Genomic DNA, 21,425 nt, shown 5'->3' with positions numbered 1-21,425 from the left:
CATTCTCCTAATCTCTAAGACAGGGGCATAGGGCACTTCCATTAATACATTTCTGTGGTTCTTATCAGCATATCAAGGGCCGTGCTGTCCTCCAGGCTCCCTCAGTCCCTGCTCAGAAGTACTCCAGATCCCCACACTCTGGCTCTCAGGCTCCCTTCCTCTCAGTACCTGTTCCCTAATAGCCCTGAAGAATGTTCCTCTTTCCCTTCTTACTTTCCCCACCAGACAGCTTGGAGAGATTAAAATAAACTTTTCTTCCTCACCCACCGAGTGGCTACTTCTAAATATTTCCGTTTCGTTACTTTGCCCTTCACCTCCAGCCAGTCAACCGAGGCGTGGCTATATGCATGCTCATATGAAACTTACATACAATAAATAAAATGCAACTTACATTATATATATTTACTTTTGAAGACACACTTTCGTCCACCCTGGTAGGCTGAAGACCTCAGGGAGAGAACCAAGAGGTTGCAGTAGATTTATCTAGAAGGTCTAGAAATAAGCCTGACCATTAGGTTAGATGAACTGGATTAACTCAGCCAGAAAAACACAGGGGAAGCATTGATCCCTCCCCCTTGTTAGGCGGGATTCTCCTGACCTACCCTTAGGCTCCTAACAACTGCTTAAGTCATCATCCGCTTCGGCCAAGGTCGCCAGGTGTGGGCTGTGTATAAAAGGATCCCCTCCCAACCCTGCGCTTCCTCTCCCTCCCTCTCCCTCCCACTCCTCTCCTTCTCCTCTTCTACTTCCCCACGTCTTCAAAGCTGTCTTTCTCTCTCCCCCGTTTCTGTCCTCTCTTCCTCCCCCACATCCCACCCCCTTTGAGAGCTTCTTTGCCCTCATGGTTTTCCTCCCATCGGTCTGTTTGTCTACAGGTCCACCAGTCTGCCTCTACCCCTGCCCAGTCTGACTCCCCTCCCTTCCCCTAATAAGTAAGTCCCCTTTATACCAGATCTTTTAGGTTTCGTTCCAGATCTGCTACATAATGTAATTACTCAGAGGACACCTTGGCATGGGCCTGCCAGCTACCCCCCACCCCCGCCACCGCATTGTATTTCATAGCACTCCTGACCCCTCTCACACAGTGGGAGGAGCCCGAAGAATGGCTCTCATCAGTGGCAGACACCTAACCAAAGCCCAGACTCTCTCACTAGCTTAGAGAGAAGGGATGGCATGGCTCAGGAAAAATAGGAAGTAGAGACTCAGGAAAGGAAATGAGAAGGAGGGAAAGCAGCATTTGGCACCTCAGACGGTTTCAAGTTTTGTGGTGGCATTAATTTGATTTAGAAGTAAATGGGGGAAATAGGGAAATAAAAAACACCCTGGCTTTGTTCCCCTCTGAAGACAATAGTTAATATTGCCAGTCGGTTTTACTCGTTCACTTGTGTGCTAACTGCTATGTATCCATCCGCCTGTGCGCCTCTCCCACCCTCTTGGTTGGCCAAGTCCACCTAGGCCTAGGCAGCACCTGAAGAGCCGCCGTTCGCTGGTAATCTCTAGTGAAAGGATATCTGAAGAAGGAAATGTTGGAATTCCTCATTTAGAAAGTGATGCTTATGATTTAGGGAAGCGCGGGCTTCACAGCGCCTCAGGCATTTTACCCACAAGGTGCATAACTGGAGACAGATTGCGTCAGGAAGAAGAGACTCCTGAGGGTTGTCCCTGACTTTCACACATGAATCAAGGCATGCACAAGCACTGTGTACACACTCACTCACACACACTACACACATACTCACACTCCTACACACACTCCATTCACACATACATACACATACACTCTACACATATATACACCAGGCATACACACCAGGCATACACACTACAGACATATACACACTCATACACCCTCACATTACACATCATATACACTACACGTACATACACTCACACATACTACATACACACACTACACAAACACATACATTCAGGCACACACACACACACTATATACATATATATATACTTACACATATACATATACATATCTATCTATATATATATATACACTCATATATACACTAAATATGCACCCTACATACACATACACTGTACATACATATGCACACAAGCACATACTACATAAATATACAAACTCATTCATACACACCCAGGCACACACATCATACATACATACATACACACATGCATGTGTACATAGAAAAGCAGTTTAGAATCTATCAAATTGGAAACAGATGTTAAAGAACAGCCAAAAAAGTTAATAAGAAAAATGTAAAGGTTGGTGTTGCTTCCCCAGGAATCTGACTTTTCCACCATTTTCTTTCATTTCAGGAAGCTGACAAGCTGTGTGTGTGTGTGTGTGTGTGTGTGTGTGTGTGTGTGTGTGCGCGCACACGCGTGCGCGCGCCCTCGGGCATAAAGAACCAGAACCAGAGTCTCAATGAGGAAACAGCCTTTGTGTGAGAAAGGACTAGAGACACTGTGTTCACAGGGCAGAAAGGGGGAGAGAGAAGGGAACGGAGCTTTTTTCTTTTTTGGGTGTGCGTGCATGTAGGGGTGTGATTTAGTGACCTGCCAGTTTATGCCACAGCAATGGGGAGATCTGAGAGAAGGGGAACCCCACAGTGGTGACAGCATGGTCAGAGAAGGAACAGAGTGGCCACAGGCTCTCAGCGTGGAAATGCCACAGGACTCAAGAAAATCCAGAGATTTCCAGAAGACCTGCCCCTCAGATTCCCATTCAGAAGTTAGTAGAGAGCAGGAATGGTGGGGTTGGGGGAACACACACCTGTTATTCCTGCATTCCAAGGTGTTGGAAGGAAGATCCGGAGTTAAAGAGTAGCCTAGGACAGTTGTTCTCAACTTGTGAGTTTCAAACCCTTTGGGGAAGCATATCAGAGATCCCACAGGTCAGATATTTACTTTATGATTCATAACAGTAGCAAAATTACAGTTATAAGTGGCAATGAAAATGATTTTGTGCTTGGGGGTCACCATAGCATGAAGAACTGTATTAAAGAATCGTGCATTGGGGGGTTGGGGATTTAGCTCAGTGGTAGAGCGCTTGCCTAGCAAGCGCAAGGCCCTGGGTTCGATCCTCAGCTCCGAAAAAAAGAAAACAAACAAACAAACAAAAAACAATCGTGCGTTGGGAAGGTTGAGAACCGCTGACCTAAAATAGTCAGTCTAAGGGCAGCCTGTGCTTCATGAGACCCTATTTCTTCTTGAAACAGAGTCCTTTCTGCCCTGTGAACACAGTGTCTCTAGTCCTTTCCCATACAAAGGCTGTTTCATCATTGAGACTCTGGTTCTGTGTTTTTATGCCTGCGCACGTGCGCGCGCACACACACACACACACACACACACACACACACACAGAACTTGTCAGTTTCCTGAAATGAAAGAAAATGGTGGAAAAGTCAGATTCCTGGGGAAGCAACACCAACCTTTACATTTTTCTTATTAACTTTTTTGGCTGTTCTTTAACATCTGTTTCCAATTTGATAGATTCTAAACTGCTTTTCTATGTACGCATGCATGTGTGTATGTATGTATGTATGATGTGTGTGCCTGGGTGTGTATGTATGAGTTTGTGGGCTGGATTTGTCTACGTGGACCAGGCTGACAGAACTCACAGATCTGCCTGCCTTGCAGAGTGCTGTGATTAAAGACATTTTAAGCCTACCTTCCCCTCTACCCCTATTATTTTTAATTAGAAAAAAAAAATCCGGGATGATCTCCTATGGCCCAGGCTGGCATCGAACCTGCTTTGAACCTCCGATCCTCTTCCCTCCATTTTCCCCAACCCGACTCCCGTGCTGGGACCACAGGTTTACTTAACACAAATTGCCAGTGCCTTGGGCAACTAGCCCAGCGGACCGGTTTGGCTGTGTGCGCCTGCGCGCCGAAGACCTCGCTTAAAGGGTGACACCCGTGCGCTGAGATTCCAGATGACGCCAGCTACCGGGAGAGAAAGGACGCTTGCCCGCTCGCTGCTAGCTTGGATCCGCGTGGACTACAGGGACTGAATCGGACCCGGAACCACATGGCCCCACTCGCCGGTGCCTCTCGCTCCCGGGTGTGGTCAGTGGGGCTACTGAGGCTGCTGCTGCTGTCCTGCTTTACGCTCCAGAAAGCGGGTAAGTAGCCCCGCGCTCCTGCTCCCCGGCCTGGGCGCGCCTCGAGAGGCCCTCTGAGGCCACCCGATCCCTTCTTCCCCGCCCTTCTTCCTCCGGTCTGGATTCCGGAGCAGAGATTCCAGAAAACTCAGGCAGGAAGGCTCACACTGGGTCCCCTAGTACCGGGGAAGATGAGGTAGGAGGGTTGCCTTGAGTTCCAAAGTAGCCTAGACTGCGGAATGAGACCCTGATTTGTCCCGCTGCGCGCGCACACGCGAACGCTCACAAAGTTTTCTTTTCTTTCTTTCTTTTTTTTTTTTTTTAATTGTAAAATAAATGACACCTACGCAAGAATCAGGTTACTTATGCCAGGAAGCCTGGCGGCTACACCCGAGTCTCCAGCAAATTCTTCCTGACTGACTCAGAGTTGGTTCTTTCATTCATTTTCCTTTCGTTGAGTTGGAGACTGAAACCAGCCCCTCACTCGGGGAATTCTAGCGCAGGAGTCTACCCTGAGCATGCGAGGTGCTGACGATAGACCCTTGGACCTCACACAACCTAATTAGGAGCTCTGGGCTAAGTCCCATTGTTTCAGTGGTGGATCAACAAGTCACGCTGGGCTCTCCGAGTGAGCTCAGAGTGAGGTTAGCAGCAGGCTGACTTCATGGCTGTAACCAAAAACCAAAACCAAAAAACCAAACCAAACCAAAACAGGGAGGTGGTGGCTCATTCATGCCTTTAATCTCAATACTGGGGAAGCAGAGGCAGGTGGAACCTGGTACAGGGGCACCCTAGGGTCGCCATGGCAGGGCCTGGGTTCCCAGAACTTGACTCTGAAGTCATTATTAGACTTCTGAAGTATTATTGACTTCTGAAGTAATCAGAAATGCCTGACACTATATCTGCTAATGTTGAAGGCCTACTGTGTGTTGGGCTAAAGACAGAGTCTCACATAGGGCCTAGCGGAGTGACTATTAATGGCCCAGATTCAAACCCCACCTTCTCATCTTATGCCAGTGTGAACCCCTAACAAATTTTCCTATGCCTCCATTTATGCATTTATTTCTAAGGGACACCTGCAGCCCAGGGGGATAGCGCACGCCTTTAGTCCCAGGACTTAGGCAGAGGCAAGCAGAGTACTAGACCAGCCTGCTCAACATACTGAGACCCTGTCTCTAATAATAATTAATTATAATAAATTATACCTACTATATAATTATCATAAGGTAAAATTATTGTACATTATAATAGATTCTGTAATATAAGCATATTTGATTGCATCAATAATATTTAAATATAATATACTTAAGTAATTGTATTATAACATATATTTAGATATAACCCCAATACATTGTTTATTATTATTATTATTATTATTATTATTATTATTATTATTAAAGTAAGGTAAGAAAGCACTGGCTGCTCTTGTAGAGGACTTGGGTTCGGGTCTCAGCTCCCACATGGTGATTCACAGTCCTCTGTATCTCAAATATAGGGGAATTTCGTGCCTCACTTTTGGCCCCTGTGGGCACTGCACACATATGTTGCACACACGTGTAGAGGAAAATCTCTTATAAACATCACCTGTCAATAAAAGAGCCAATGGCCAATGAGCTGAGGCAGGAAATATGGGGTGGGACACTGGCAGGAAGAAAGGATTCTGGGAAATAGTGAGAGAATAAAAGAGAGATAGGGCGGGGCGCAGGGGTTGGGGGTTGGCGGGATGGGGACAGATGTAAACCAGCAGGGAGACACTGAGGAGACGCTAAGGGAGAGGCAGACCAGCACTGGAGGAGAGGCAGCTAACCACATGGTAGATGCAGAACAGTCTAAATGGGTTAAGTGAGTTACGAGCTCGTCAGGGAATGAGCCAAAGCTTGTGGCCTAGGCATTTAATAATAACTAATTAGTCTCAGAGTTGTTATTGATGGGAAGCAGCCACCAGGAAAAATGGATTTAAAAAATCATTTTTATATGTACGTCCATGCTAGCAAACACTAACACACGTGAACTAAAAATAAATACAACTTTAAAATAAATTAATTTAAATGAATTAATTGGCACCTCTGGGTTCCCAGGTGGGGAGATAGCTGTGCAGGTGCTCTCCAATTCGACCGGCTTCTTGGGAGGGTCTACAGTCTTGCACTGTAGTCTGGCTTCCAAAGACAATGTGACAATCACTCAGCTAACATGGATGAAGAGGGATCCAGATGGATCCCACCCTTCCGTGGCTGTCTTCCACCCCAAGAAGGGGCCCAGCATCTCTGATCCAGAGAGGGTGAAGTTCTTGGTTGCCAAGGTGTACGAGGATCTGAGGAACGCATCTCTGGCCATCTCGAACTTGCGTGTAGAAGACGAAGGCATCTATGAGTGTCAGATTGCCACGTTCCCCACAGGCAGTAAGAGCGCCAATGTCTGGCTGAAGGTGTTCGGTAAGTGTTGGGGTAAGGAGAAGGGACCCCAGGCCAGGGGAGCAGGGAGCTAGTCAAACCAAGAAAGCAAGATACCCTTGGGACATGACATAGCCTCTGTTTGTTCAGACCAGATGTGGGGTAAGTCAGAGGATCCAGGCAGGATCTCGTGTAGCCCAGGCTGGCTTCCAACTTGCTGTGTAGCTGAAGATGTCCTTGTCCTCCTGAGCTTACAGTCATTGCACCCCAGTCCTCTGACCTGACCTTTTTTGATATGTGGTCTTTCTAACCCTAGCTGGCCTGAAACTTGCTATGTAAACCAGCTAGCCTCAGACTCACAGCGATTCTCCTCCCTCTGCCTTCTGAGTGCTAGAATTAAGTGGGTACATCATTATACCTGGCTTTTCTTTCTTTCTTTTAATATAAAATGAAGTTTATTTAGGGACATGGAGAAGAGGTATGAGGAAGGGAGTAGAGGCAGAGAGAGAAAGGGGACAGAGAAGGACAGAAAGAGAGAAAGAACGGAAGAGGCCAGCTAGGAACGCATGGAGGCAGGGAGAGGACAGTGAGAGAGATAGAGAGGGAGAGAGATGGGCTGAAGAAATGGCTCAGTGGTTAAGACTGACTGCTCTTCCAGAGGTCCTGAGTTCAAGTCCCAGTGACCACATGGTGGCTCACAACCATCTGTAATGAGATCTGATGCCCTCTTCTGGTGTGTCTGAGGACAGCTACAGTGTACTCATAACATAAAATAATTTTTTTAAAAAAAAGAGAGAGGGAGGGAGAGACCAGAGACTATTCCTTCCTTCTTTAATCAAATAATACTTACAGAGCTATGTACCAAAGAGCATTTTGTATGTATGTATATATTGCATATTCATATAATATATTCATATATAATACACATTACATAGTCATATAATATATTCATATGTAATATATATTACATAGTCATATAATATATTCATATGTAATATATATTACATGGTCATATAATATATTCATATGTAATATATATTACATGGTCATATAATATATTCATATGTAATATATATTACATGGTCATATAATATATTCATATGTAATATATATTATGTATTCATGAAGTCCAGAAGAGGATGTTGGATCCCCTGGAACTGGAGTTATAGATAGTTGTGAGCTGCCTTGGAAGTTGTGGTGCTGAGACTTGAACCTGGGTCCTCTGGAAGATTAGCCTGTGCTCAGAACTGTTGAGCCACTTCTCTGGTCCCCTCCTAAACCTCATTCTGAGTGCTTGGCCCGTGTATTCTTATTCTCTCTCCCCTGATACATAGACTTAACCTGCATCTATCTGGCTCTTCAGAAGCAGAGTTGAGATTTTACTTCATATTCTTCATTATATTTTATTTATCTGTGTGCCTATACAGGAGGCAGTCAAAGGACAAAGGTAGAGGAATTGTCCTTTGTGAGTCCGGGGAATGAACTCAGGCTATCGGGCGTGGCAGGAAACACCTATATCCACTGAGTCAATTGGCCGTCTCATACCCTTAAGCTACCCCTCTAACACCAAGCGTAGTGGCACAAGCCTGTATTCCACCACCAAGGAACCTGAGGCTAGAGGCTTATGAGCTCCAGGCCAACCTGGGCTACATAGTGAGATCTTGTCTCAAAAACAAAACAAGGGGGCTGGGGATTTAGCTCAGTGGTAGAGCGCTTACCTAGGAAGCGCAAGGCCCTGGGTTCGGTCCCCAGCTCCAAAAAAAAACAAAACAAAACAAAAAAAAACCAAAACCAAAAACAACAACAAAGCAGGATAATGTGCTTTCTTCCTTTGGCTGTTGAATGGCCTGTGGAATGTGTCCTTAATGGTTCTTGCAGCCCGACCTAAAAACACAGCAGAGGCCCTGGAGCCCTCTCCCACCTTGATGCCGCAGGACGTGGCCAAATGCATCTCTGCTGATGGTCACCCTCCTGGACGAATCACGTGGTCCTCGAATGTGAATGGAAGCTACCGTGAAATGAAGGAAACAGGGTCCCAGCCGGGCACCACCACAGTTATCAGCTACCTCTCCATGGTGCCTTCTAGCCAGGCAGATGGCACGAACATCACCTGCACAGTGGAACATGAAAGCTTCCAGGAGCCGGACCAGCAGCCATTGATCCTTTCCCTACCTTGTGAGTGTGTTGCGCATGCGTACAAACCCTGACCCCCTGGCAGCCTCTGTCTCCTCCCTAATTCACGGTCCCTCATCCACACTCACTCCTTAGACCAGCTGTGGGGCATAGTCACTGAGACACACACACACACACACACACACACACACACACACACACACACCCTCTTCCTATTTTTACCCTGGTTCTCTAAGGCACCCACTGTTTCCCCAATATGGTACCCCTCTCTCCCACATTGTCTATGCCGACCAGCCCACCTACATTCCAATGTCCCAACCATGGCAGGCTATGTGGACACCGCCCCACAGTCTGACACTGAATCCTGGGTCCACAGTCCAAACGCCCTGGCACTGTCTACACTGGCTCATCTCTGGGCTGCCTGTCTCCCGGCCATCAGTACATGTAATTAGCTGTGCTCCGTGGTTGGGACTCACACTCTGTGGGGCCAGGGTCACCTCCCCTAGATGCCTAATTGACAGGGACACCTGCAGATTTACCGACAGAGGCAGAGAGTCCACCCAACCAAAGTAGGACACAGCAAACTATTCACCCAGCTTGCACAGAGTCATTGGTTTGAACCCCAGCATCACATAAGCCTGGCATAGTAGCACACACCTATAATCCCAGCGTCCCGGAAGTGGTTCTCAACCTGTGGGTCTTGACCCCCTTGTAGGTCAAATAACATTTTCCACAGGAGTCACTGAAAGCCATTATGATTCATAGCAGCAAAATTACAGTTATGAGGTAGCAACAAAAAGAGTTTTATGGGGGGGGGGGTGTCACTACAGCATGAAGAACTGTATTAAAGGGTCACAGCATTAGGAAGGTTGGGAAGCATTGCTCTCACGGCTTGATGGAAGCATGTTCAAGTCCAGCCTAGGCTACATGAGACCCCTAAGTCTGACATGGTAGTGCACACCTGGAATCCCAATACACAGGAGGCTAAGGTCAGGGCATTCAGGTTTGAGGCCAGCCTCGGCTACGACATGCTCAGTACAAACAAACCCAAATGCAATTAATGATCATAGTGGATTTTACCCAACCCTAAATATCCAAAAGGTTAATTTTTAAAAATTTTATGACATCTAAGTATTTCTTAATCATGTGTCCAGAGGAGACAGCTATGCATGTGTGGAAATCAGAGTCCCTCGAGTGTCACCCCCCCACCATATGAGCGTCAAGGCTTGACTTGGGTCATCAAGCCAGGTGGCCATGGCAGGCACCCACTGAGCCATCTCGCTGGCCCAATTTTGACACAGGATTGACTTCTCAGTCTTGGTGATACCTTTATTTTTTAAGGTTTATTTATTATGCACACTATAGCAGTCTTCAGACACACCAGAAGAGGGCATCAGATCCCATTGCAGATGGTTGTGAGCCACCATGTGGTTGCTGGGAATTGAACTCAGGACCTCTGGAAGAGCAGTTAATACTCCTAACCGCCGAGCCATCTCTCCAGTCATCTTGCCAGACTAAATCTTCAAGTTAGTGCCTCTCAAACTAGCTGTCTCTGAAGCTGTGAGAGTTTCTGTAACTGGGGGTAGCATCTTGAACTATTGGGATTTAAACTCCTAGGTCATCTATGCTGCCCCATCTAGCACGCGCGCGCGCGCGTGCAACACACACACACACACACACACGCACACACTCGTCTTTATTGCTTGCTCCCCTAGGACTGAACTTTCCCCCAATCAGTGGCATCCACCCTGCACTCCCACACCCTGTCTACACCAAGCTCATCAACAGAGTCGACACAATCTTGCTTTTTCAGGGACTGAGTTGAGGTAGGATCTTTCAATGTAGCCCATGCTGCCCTCAAACTCATGGTCCTCCTGCCTCCACCTCCCAAGTGTCTGGTCAATGCCTGGCTCCTATACAAGCTCTTGAGACACTCCACTTACCTTCCTTGTCATCACTGTCTACCCTGGGCTCTCTTGTCAGAGCCATGAATGTGTTTGCAGTGTCCAGAAAGGCCTTTGCTCACATGACACCCAAGACAAGCCAAGACTTGTTGCAGGGAAACTCACTTAAAGGAGGAACCTGAGAAGTCCTGTGTGTCCCCCTGACTAAGGAAGCCCAGACCTGACTATCATGGGTTGATCCCCAAAGCTGCCAAGCTGCCTCCTGCTCAGGAGAGGCCCCCCAGGCACTGCCCAGACCTCAGCCTCATGCCCATCTTCTCCAGATCCACCCGAAGTGTCCATCTCTGGCTATGAAGGCAACTGGTACATTGGCCTCACTAACGTGAACCTGACCTGTGAAGCTCGCAGCAAACCACCGCCCACCAACTATAGCTGGAGCACGTGAGTGATTGGGACCTGGAACGCCATCTGTGGGAGGGGAGCTGGGGTCAGGACCCACAGGTTTGAGAGAGAAGGGCAAATACAGGAGCAGTTAAAATAGAGTTGGGCATAGTAGCCCACATCTTTAATCCAAGCATGCTGGTAGCAGTGGCTGGTGGACCTCTGTGAGTTGGAGGCTAGCCTGGTCTACAGAGTAAGTTCCAGGGCAGCCAGGGCTATACAGAGAAACCCTGCCCCTCCCCCCCAATCAAAATCAGTAGAATCATAGTCCTAGTAAAATTTTAGTCTTAGGGGTTGGGGGTTTAGATCAGTGGTAGAGCGCTTGTCTAGCAAGCGCAAGGCCCTGGGTTCGGTCCCCAGCTCCGAAAAAAAAAAAAGAAAAAAGAAAAAAGAAAAAAAAATTTTAGTCTTGTGACTGTGCCTGGGGTTTTCAGGGTGGTTGGATTCAGACCATGGCCACACTAGCTGTCCAGGGATTTTTTTTTCCACCATACCCCTCGGAAATCCCCTTCTCTGTGCAGGTTAAAGGTCAAGAAAAAAAAAAAAAAAGCTGGGATAATAGTTTAATCCTTAGGTGAGTCACCCAGGATAGATAAATAAATCAAAGAGGTCTGCCTTCATCCAGATCCCTTTGATTCCTGACCACCTACATCTGCCACTCCTGAAGCCACCAGTCATTCCAGTGTACAGATAAGAAAATTACCTCAGAGCCGTCAGAAGCTCCAAATGCCTCTGGAGGCTGAGGTTATATGGACAGGAAAGGGAGATGGCTCAGGTGGGAAAGTGTTTGCTGTACAAACAAGAGAACCTGAGGCTAATCCCCAGCACCCACATGAATAAAGACCTCATCTCAAAGAGAAAAGAAAAGAAGGGAAGGAAGGAAGGAAAAAGAAAGAGAGAGAGAGAGAGAAAGGAAAGAAAGAAAGAAAGAAAGAAAGAAAGAAAGAAAGAAAGAAAGAAAGAAAGGAAGAGAGAAAGGAAGAGAGAAAGACAGGGTGATTTTCTTTTTCAGTTAAGGTTAGAATCCAGGGCCTCATAAACTCTAGGAAAATATGTTACCACTGAGCCACACTGGGGGACTCTAGGCAGGGGCTCTACCACTGAGCCACGCCCCCAGTCCCTCACTGGGGGATTCTAGGCAGGTGCTCTACCACTGAGCCACGCCCCCAGTCCCTCACTGGGGGATTCTAGGCAGGGGCTCTACCAGTGAGCCACGCCCTCAGCCCCTCACTGGAGGATTCTAGGCAGGGGCTCTACCACTGAGCCATGCCCCCAGCCCCTCACTGAGGGATTCTAGGCAGGGGCTGTACCACTGAGCCATGCCCCCAGTCCCTCACTGGGGGATTCTAGGCAAGCTCTATGACACCTGCCTAATGTATAAATAATTGAACATAAGTTTTATTAGACTTCTTTCTTTATTTCAAAAATACTTGGGATGAGCCATTCTAGAACTTTCAAACAGACCCATTAGTGCATGTATTCAAGTATAGCCACCCACTTTGGTTAGTCCCACGTGTGTGCACACAGACGCACATGCATGCACACATGCACCACCCCTCCCTATTCTTCTGGTCCCCCGACAGCTGTAATCTTGTCCTGGGCGCAGTTTGCACATCTTCCCTCCCACGTTCTAAACATAGCGGAGCTCATAGTTTCACAACCCTGTTTCTTCTTGTTAGGGAAATTTCCAATATACATTGTCATAGGAATTTTCCAAGTGAATGCCCAAAAGAAAAAAGAAATTCAGGTCGAGGATTTTCTGACTGATATTCACTGCCTCTACTTTGGCATTTTAAAAAAAACTATTCCGGGGTTGGGGATTTAGCTCAGTGGTAGAGCGCTTGCCTAGCAAGCGCAAGGCCCTGGGTTCGGTCCCCAGCTCCGAAAAAAAGAAAAAAGAAAAAAAAAACTATTCCATCGATTCATTTATTTTGTGGGGAGGAAGCAGCCAATGCCACCATGCACGTGTGGGGGTCAGAAGACAGGCATCCGTTTTCTCCTTCTACCATGTGTAGAACTCGGGGATAGAACTTGGATCGTCAGGCTTGGCAAAAGCACTTTCCACCCGTTGAGTCATCTTACTGGCCCCATTTTGGGCTTTTTTGAGACAGTTTCCTTACATAGACCTCAGCATGGCTGGCCTAGAACTTGCTGCAACCCTGCCTCAGGGTCCCAAGTTCTGGCACCACATGCGCGGTCCACAAATTGACGGCCCTGTTCCCTCGGCCTCCTGCTTGCTATGGTTCCTGGAGTCACTACTAGACCCTGCCCACGTTGTTAGAATTTACACTCTATATATTAATCAGTTATTTAAGCAGTCTTTAGGGCCAGGTGTGGCGGCACATTCTTTAATCTCAGCAGAGGCAAGCCAGTCTTCGTGAGTTCAAGGCCAGCCAGGTCTACAGAGCAGATTCTAGCCAGTCAGGGCTACGCGGTGAGAGCCTGTCTTAAAATAGAGCAAATCTGTTCATATTGTGTGATAAGGTGACCATTTCTGTATTTTAACTGTGCAACCATGCATGCCTTGGTGGTTAAGGCCCACACCACGTTACCAGTATTTAGTGGAAAGGAAATGACGTCAACATTTGGCATCTAAGGACCGGGAGCCTGACTCAGTGGTAGGGCACCTCTGAGTCATTTCAGGGCTGAGAACTCCACACTTCCACACCTGCTGCCTCCCTGCTTGGATACTTCCTTATGGCTTGTGCCCATCCTCCAACCCAGCTTGGTGCATAAGATTGACCAAAGTCTCTGTGTTTCTGGGCTTTCTGCCCCGCCGAGAAACATAAAACTGTAAAAGAATGTCTGAGAAAGATAAATGTCTGGGATAGGTAAAACAGGGTGGGGACTAGAGAAGGAGGGTTGCTCTGTCACCAAGGCTGTGCCTGAGAGCAGAAGCCTGGGGGAGGCCAGGCGGAGCTCAGCACCGGAGGACGGGCATTGTACCCACAGTGAGAGAATGGCATTTGCAAGTGCTTCTCTGCCATCATCGGCCCCTGCTTCTGCAAAGGTCTAAGGGAGGTGTAGGTGCCTGGAGCGGGAAGTTCGTGTTAATGTGCACAGGTAGAGGGGGGAGGTCGGATCACGTGGGCCTTGCCCTGAGTGAGGCCTGGCCCTGAGAGCCCTGGAAATGGATCTGGGTCCGTGTGCCCTCTGGTGGCCGTATGGGGGACAGCCGGAGGCGAGGACTTGAAGCTAAAGCCCCCGCTACAGCATTTGTGTCCCATCACAGAGGCTGCCTGCTTACTATCCTGTCTTCCCCAGGGCCACGGGTCCCCTTCCCAACTCCACTCATTTCCAGGAAAACGGCAGTCACCTGCTAATCTCCACCGTGGATGACCTCAATAACACGATCTTTGTGTGCAAAGCCATCAATGCCCTAGGGTCTGGGCAGGGCCAAGTGACCATCCTAGTTAAAGGTGAGCAGTCCTCGGACAAGGAGGGGAGGTACGCGAGGATGGCCCCTTAGCAGTGGGATCTGGGTGGGGTGGCCAAGAATGATAGCAGTCACATACTTCACCAGCCCGGACTGGGGCAGGTGCGGGACACCTCTGACCAAGGAATGTAATAAGAAGTTTTCTGTAAGTCCGTCTTTTTCCTCTCAGCCCCAAACTCCTGTAAATAATGACTCAGAGACTCAAATATATTTACAAATGCCTAGGCCATATAGCTAGGCATGTTCCCCGACAGCTTTATAATTTAATAACCCCACTATTCTATTGTAAATTCTGCCGCGTGGCTGTTTACCTGGTCCTTAGTTACATACGCCATCGTCCTCTATGTCTGGGCCAATCCTCCCACACTTGGCTCTATCCCTGCTGGATGCCCCGCCTTCTAGTTCCTGCCTCAGCTCATTGGCCATAAGCTTGTTTATTGACAGGGGATGTTTATAAGAGATTCTCTCTACAGAGGGACTCAGAAGTCCAAGGGTCTTGGACATATTAAGCAAAGAAAATCTGAAAGGGCAGGAGGCACAGAAGCGGCTCAGCGGCTAAAGGGGCTTGCTGCCAAGCCTGATGGTCTGAGTTCGATCCCTGGCACATTCATCGGAAGGAGAGACCCAACTTCCACAAGTCGCCTTCCAACCTCCACTTACCTACTATGGCAAGGCACATGTACACACATCTGCAAACACATGCACATGAATAATTGTAATTCTTACTTGAAAAATAAGTTGGTGAAGGTGCAGCTTCAGGTATGGTTGGATCCGGGTGCCAGTCCAGGAATTTCTTTACATCTCTTATCTTGGAAGCCAGGCGTAGGGGCACACACCTCTCGGCCCCTGGCAGGGCTGACGAAGAAGGTCCAAAAGCCTGAGCGACCAGGGCCAAGGATACAGTTTATTTGGTAGAGTGCTTGCTTAACAGGCATGAGGCCCGGGTCCAAACCCTAGCATGTTATCTGCTGGGTGCTGTGGTACACACCTGTGATCACAGTGCTTGGGAGACAGAGAGGGAGGAGAAATGGGGTGGAAGGTTATCCCTGGCTACATAAAACGTTTGTGGTCAGCCTGGGCTACACGAGCCCCTATCTCAAAACAGAAAACTAAAACGAACAGTCCCGCTGTAATGACCAGAAAGGGTGGTCAACACCTAGACACTGTAAACTGAGCGAGGTGGAATTCGGGGAGTTGTTTCAAAGATGCAGAGGCAACATGAAAGCTCAATAACTGTCCTCACCTGCTTGCCCATTTTCCAGAGGCATCTGAGATTCTGCCGCCAAAGACAAGCTTAGGCACTGGCTACATCATTGCCATCGTCTTTTGTGTCCTGATCATCGGAGTAGTAGCAGGCATTGTATTCTGGAAATACAGGCGTGGTAAGTCTTTTCGTCCTTAGGACATTCCTTTACCCTCTTTTGAGAGCCACTTCAAGGAGCCCCACTCTGTGCAGCCTTGGGTCCCAAGCATCCACGGGCACAGATCAACGGTACAGCCAGAGAGTTTTCGGATTTGGTTTTGAAGTATTAGAGATGGAATGTTGGGCTTTGTGTATATTAGGCAGGGGCTCTACCACTGAGCCACACCCCAGCCCCTCCCTGGGGATTCTAGGCAGGGGCTCTACCACTGAGCCACACCCCAGCCCCTCCCTGGGGATTCTAGGCAGGGGCTCTACCACTGAGTCACACCCCAACACCTCACTGGGGGATTCTAGGCAGGAGCTCTACCACTGAACCATGTCCCAAGCCCTTTGCTTTCCGTAGACCACACTGTCTAAGCACTAGGTCTGAATGCCAGTGTAGTCTGCACAGGGGCCTATGCTGTGTGGGGGAAGGGATGTGTGTTTTAACTGACCAACCTGGCTGCTGTAGCCACACAGAATGACTGGTTGGTCATAGAAGGCCATCCTTTGTGACTGATTTTTTTCTTCAAAACGTGAAATAAACCTGGCCCCCACCCTGTCCCCAGTCACCTGGCTTCTGCCTCCTCCTCTACAGAATCCCCTCTGACCTCTCACAGAGCAGATCAAGAGCTGTCTTCAGTCTCGCCCAGACCAGCCTTCCTCAGTCCTGGTGGTCACATATGTCACAGCCCTGTGTGGGGACGTGTGTATCTGTCCCAGTGGACTGTGAGCACAGAGGACTTGGCAGGAACTGTCAGGGTCAAAGGTATCTCCTGCTACATAGGTCAGCTTGGGCTACCTGGGACCTTTCCTCAAAAAAACAAAACGTGCCAGGCAATGGTGGCGCACACACCTTTAATCTCAGCACTTTGGAGGCTGAGACGGGATGATTGTGAGTTTAGAAGCCAACCTGGGCTAAATGTCAGGGCCTCTCCCTCCACCCTGAGATAAAGCTAAATCCTAGCCCTGTCTCAGTGGTTATATCCCGGGGGAGGAGCAACTTTGTCTCTGTGGATTGACATATACCAGAGCAGATGACATGGTTAGCACAGCCCTTGCCGCCTGAGAAGGCACGTGCTAGGGGGGTGCGTTAGCTATGGCCATCATTGGCTTTAGTAATAATTATCCTCACTATTAACTTCCAGAAAGGTGAGGCTGTCTGTCTCTTGGTCTCAGCTGTGTCTCCAATGTCTTCTTGTCACAAGAGACACCTTCCATTTACTGACTGACCCCTGCTGGAGAGTTGAGGGAACTCAGGCACACAGAGGTTAACTCACTAGCCCCAACGCCACACCAGCCCTAAAGGGTTAGAGAGAGAATTTTGGCTCTTGGACAAATTATTTTGTTTTGGAGACAGGCTCTCACTCCTTAGCCCAGGCTGGCCTGGAATCCAGTATATGGACCAGGGAACCCTTGAACTCACAGAGATCCACCTGCCTCTGCCTCCTGAGTGCTGGGATTGAAGGTGTGCACCACCATGCCTGGCTTTATATTTTGTTTTGTTTTTTGTTTTAACGTGGTATCATGGGTGCTTTATCTGCATTTATGTCTGCATAGTACATACATGCAGTGCCCACAGAAGCCAGAAGAGGGCGTCAGATGCCCTGGAACTGGAGTTACAGGTGGTTGTGAGGCACCATGTGGGTTCAAGGAACTCTATCCAGGTCCTCTGTAAAAATGGCCAGCGCTTTTTTTTTTTTTTTTTTTCCGGAGCTGGGGACAGAGCCCAGGGCCTTGCGCTTGCTAGGCAAGCGCTTTACCACTGAGCTAAATCCCCAACCCCATGGCCAGTGCTTTTAACCACTGAGCTATCTCCCCCGCCTCCCCCAACCCCCCCCCTTTTTTTTTTCAGAGCTGGGGACCGAACCCAGGGCCTTGCGCTTGCTAGGCAAGCGCTCTACCACTGAGCTAAATCCCCAACCCCCCTTTTCTTTTTTTGAGACCGGGACTCATGTAGTCTAGGCTGGCCTCACATTCTATATGTAGCCAGAAATGACCTTAAAGCACTGGTCTACTTCTAAAGTGTGTGCACCACCATGGCTGGCTCTTCCCTGTCCTACACCAATGCAAAGACCAAAGAAGCCCAGATGCCCTCAGACATCCTCTTCCCATGATTCCAGAGTCTCAGACATCCTCTTCCCATGATTCCAGAGTCTCAGACATCCTCTTCCCATGATTCCAGAGTCTCAGACATCCTCTTCCCATGATTCCAGTATCTCTTTCCTCCTGACAAGTTCTCTTGTTTCTCCAGGTTGTGGTCGGCAGTCCAGGACCTTAGACAGGGAGGTGAGTACAGAGGCACAAGGGAGGAGGATGAAGGGGTCTGAGTAGGCCACAGACCTATTTCTGGAACTTTCTCAAGAAGGGCAGGGCAGATAGCTACAGTGTGGCATTGGGAGTTGGGATTTTCCAGGTCCCCAGCTTGTGCCCCACTGGGAGGAAGATGGGACCTAGTGGGAGGAGGCTGGATTATTATTCTGAGTATGTCTTTAGAAGGAATTTTGAGAGCATACATCTGATTTTGAGATCAAGCTATCCTTTGAGTTCAATGTCTAGCCAAGGCTGGCCTTGAACTCTTGACCCACCTACCTCTATCTCCCTAGTGACTGGATTACAGGTGTGTGCCACTGCATCCAGCTCTCTGTTTGGTGGTGGGGGGTGGGGAAGACATGTCACTGTAGCCTAGGCTAGCCTCTGACAGTCCTGCCTCTGATGCCAGAGTGCCAAGGTTCTGAGGTCTGCCTACCTCCTAATCCCTGCCTATGGCCACTGCTTAGGGATCAGGTGGGCCAGCTCCTTGAGCACCTCACTTCACCGGGAAGACCGTTTACTTGAAAGAGGCCCTGACTGAAATGTGATGTCTGTTGTCCCCCATCCAGAACGTCCGCTATTCAGCAGCGAATGGCGTCTCTGTCCCAAACGTGGAGACGAACAACTTGAGGTGATGGTGCTGGGGTAGACAGAACTAAGGAACTTGAAGACATAACAACTGGAACCCTACTTCCACAAAAGAAAAAGCCTCCAGAGAGACTTGACTGTCCAGTGTGGCGAACATAGCAAGGTTGGGGGTCTCCTTGGCCGCTGCCGAATTCCGCATTGTCGAAAGGACTCATGGAACCCGGTGTGCTGACTCACACTTGACATCTCAGCAAGCGAGGGCCACATAAAGCAAGGTTGAGTCTAGCACGGCTGTAGAGAGAAGCCCTGTCTATACACAGGCAAGCTAAGGGGCTTTGAGACAGTCAGAAACTGAAGTCTTTCTTTGGGTAAGGTAAATCCTCTACCTCGTGTATGTGACAAACTTGAAAGACTTCTACCTCTGAGACTCAAGTGCGGACTCTCTTTATAAGCTGACTCAGCTGGGGCTAACCCCTCTCTCCTCTCTGGACAAGGTCTCAGAGTGTAGCCAAAGCTAGACCGAAACTCACAGAGGTCCGTCTGTCTCTACCTCCCAAGTGCTGCAGTTAAAGGTTTGTGTGTGCCACACTCCTTTGCTAGGTCTTTTTAATAAAGTAAAATATTTAATAAAGTAATATATTTATAAAAAAACTAGTTATAATATATATTTTTTGAGACAGTGTTTCCTGTAGCCCAGGCTGACCTCAAACTTACTATGTAGCCAAGAATGATAGTAAACTAATTTATTTTAATTTGTCTTCAAGTTTAAACATAGCCCAACCCCTGCTCCTTTCCCTCTCTTCTCTCAATCCATTTTCGTCTTCTTTTTCTTCCCAGACACTATTCTGATGTATGTCTTCATTGCAAACATTTTATTGACCTTCGTAAAAATGTGTGAACCACAGATAAAAAAAAGTTTTGTATTTGACAAAATTGTAGCTGTCTTTCTGAGGCTGACTTGACTTCTTTGATACCATTCTCTCCAGTTGTATCCGGTTTCTTTTTTTTTCTTTTTTCTTTTTTTTTCGGAGCTGGGGACCGAACCCAGGGCCTTGCGCTTGCTAGGCGAGCGCTCTACCACTGAGCTAAATCCCCAGCCCCTGTATCCAGTTTCTTGTAAGCAATGGAACTTTGTTCTTCTCAGAGGTTGAAAACCCCAACTGTGTGTGTGCACTTTCTTTACCTGTTCCTCTGTGGGCGGCCAGCTGGGTCGGGTCCATATCTGAGCTGCTGTGCACGGTCTTCTCTCTGTGGTGGCTCTAGTAAATCCCAGGGATGCTACAGCCCGTCCTGTGGTCTGGGCTGTTTGAACCTGGGGACAAGAGACTGAGGTGCTTGTTTTACATATTGAAGCAGACCTGGCCTCCTGGTTCTCCCAGCAACCCTCAGTCCTGACTTGGCATACCCTGTCCCCAACACTGAACCTCCCCAAAAGTTCTTCTCTTTATAATCCAGACATTTTGGTTCTCTCTCTCTCTCTCTCTCTCTCTCTCTCTCTCTCTCTCTCTCTCTCTCAATGGGCCATTTCTTTGATTCTCTTCCTCTTTCCCCCCCTCCCAATGGTGACTTCCCTGGCCTCAGTCCTTGGAGCCAATGAACTCACCCAAGAGCAGCTTCCCAATAAACCTGCATTTAGTAAAATCTAATCTGGCGTGAATTGGCTCATTTCACCAGTGGAGAAATGACTTACTATACATTCGAGTTTTTAGAGACAGTACATCAATAGTGTAAGGATGGCTATACCAGCACCAGCAGTTACATCATGCAAAGGTTCCCTTTTTCTGCAAAAGTGTTGTTTTCTCAATGACTACCATTCTGACTGGAATGAGGTAGAATCTCAGTGTGGTGCATGTGCGTGCGTGCGTGTGTGTGCGTGTGTGTGCGTGTGTGTGTGGTGTGTGTGTGTGTGTGTGTGTGTGTGTGTGTGTGTGTGTCCATGCACTCATGTGGGTGTATTGCTTGCAGAGGCCAGAAGAAGGCCCCAAATGTGGAACCAGGCTTACACGCCCTTGTGAGCAGCCTCCCGCCCGCCCCCCCCCCCACACACACACACACTCACAGGTGCTAAGAACCCAGTTCGGCCTCTGCCAGAGCAACACATACGCTTAACCACTCAGCAGGTTTTTACTTTTTTAAATTACTAATTAATTTTTTTGCCTTTTGCTTTTTTTTTTTTTTTTTTTTTTTTTTTGAGGCAGATTTCTCTGTGTATCCCTGGCTGTTCTAGAACTCACTCTGTAGAACAGGCTGACCTCAAACTACTCAATATAGTTGTTTTTTTTTTTTCTTTTTCTTTTTCTTTTTTTCAGAGCTGGGAACCAAACCCAGGGCCTTGCGCTTTCTAGGCAAGCGCTCTACCACTAAGCTAAATCCCCAACCCCAATATAGTTGTTTTTTTAAAAGATTTTTTCTGTTATATGTCTGAGTAACTGTCACTCTCTTCAGACACACAAGATGGTTGTGAGCCACCATGTGGTTGCTGGGATTTGAACTCAGGACCTCTGGAAGAGCAGTCGGTGCTCCTAACCACTGAGCCACCTCTCCAGCCCACTTATTTTATTTTTAAAGCATCTTTATAAAAACTAAGGAATCATTATCTGAGGAGAATGGCCCACACCTCCAATCCCAACACTCAAGAGGCAGAGGCAGGTAGATCTCTGAGTTCGAAGCCAGCCTGGTCTGCAGAGTGAGTTCCCGGACAGTCAGGGCTACACAGAGAAACCCCGTCTCCAAAACAAA

At 48.1% G+C, this 21,425-nt stretch overlaps 1 protein-coding gene across 1 annotated transcript; it reads left to right on the top strand.

Moving 5' to 3' along the window:
- The first annotated feature begins 3,930 nt into the window (after positions 1 to 3,930).
- Positions 3,931 to 19,337, top strand: Pvr (PVR cell adhesion molecule). The gene is made up of 8 exons (NM_017076.2): positions 3,931 to 4,100; positions 6,158 to 6,511; positions 8,348 to 8,644; positions 10,830 to 10,947; positions 14,212 to 14,366; positions 15,646 to 15,765; positions 18,040 to 18,074; positions 18,668 to 19,337. The coding sequence occupies exons 1-8, from the start codon at positions 4,007 to 4,009 to the stop codon at positions 18,731 to 18,733; spliced, it is 1,239 nt and encodes a 412-aa protein (NP_058772.2). The 5' UTR covers positions 3,931 to 4,006; the 3' UTR covers positions 18,734 to 19,337.
- Positions 19,338 to 21,425: the final 2,088 nt, after the last annotated feature.

This window comes from Rattus norvegicus, chromosome 1 (genome assembly GCF_036323735.1).
Source record: "Rattus norvegicus strain BN/NHsdMcwi chromosome 1, GRCr8, whole genome shotgun sequence".
Taxonomy (NCBI): Eukaryota; Metazoa; Chordata; class Mammalia; order Rodentia; family Muridae; genus Rattus; species Rattus norvegicus.
This window is presented reverse-complemented; position numbering and strand designations above follow the sequence as displayed.

Coding starts and splice junctions, on each gene's coding strand:
- Pvr (NM_017076.2), top strand. CDS start 4,007: ATGGCCCCACTCGCCGGTGCCTCTCGCTCCCGGGTGTGGTCAGTGGGG. Junction 8,645..10,829: donor ATTGATCCTTTCCCTACCTT/GTGAGTGTGTTG, acceptor CATCTTCTCCAG/ATCCACCCGAAGTGTCCATC. Junction 10,948..14,211: donor ACCAACTATAGCTGGAGCAC/GTGAGTGATTGG, acceptor TGTCTTCCCCAG/GGCCACGGGTCCCCTTCCCA.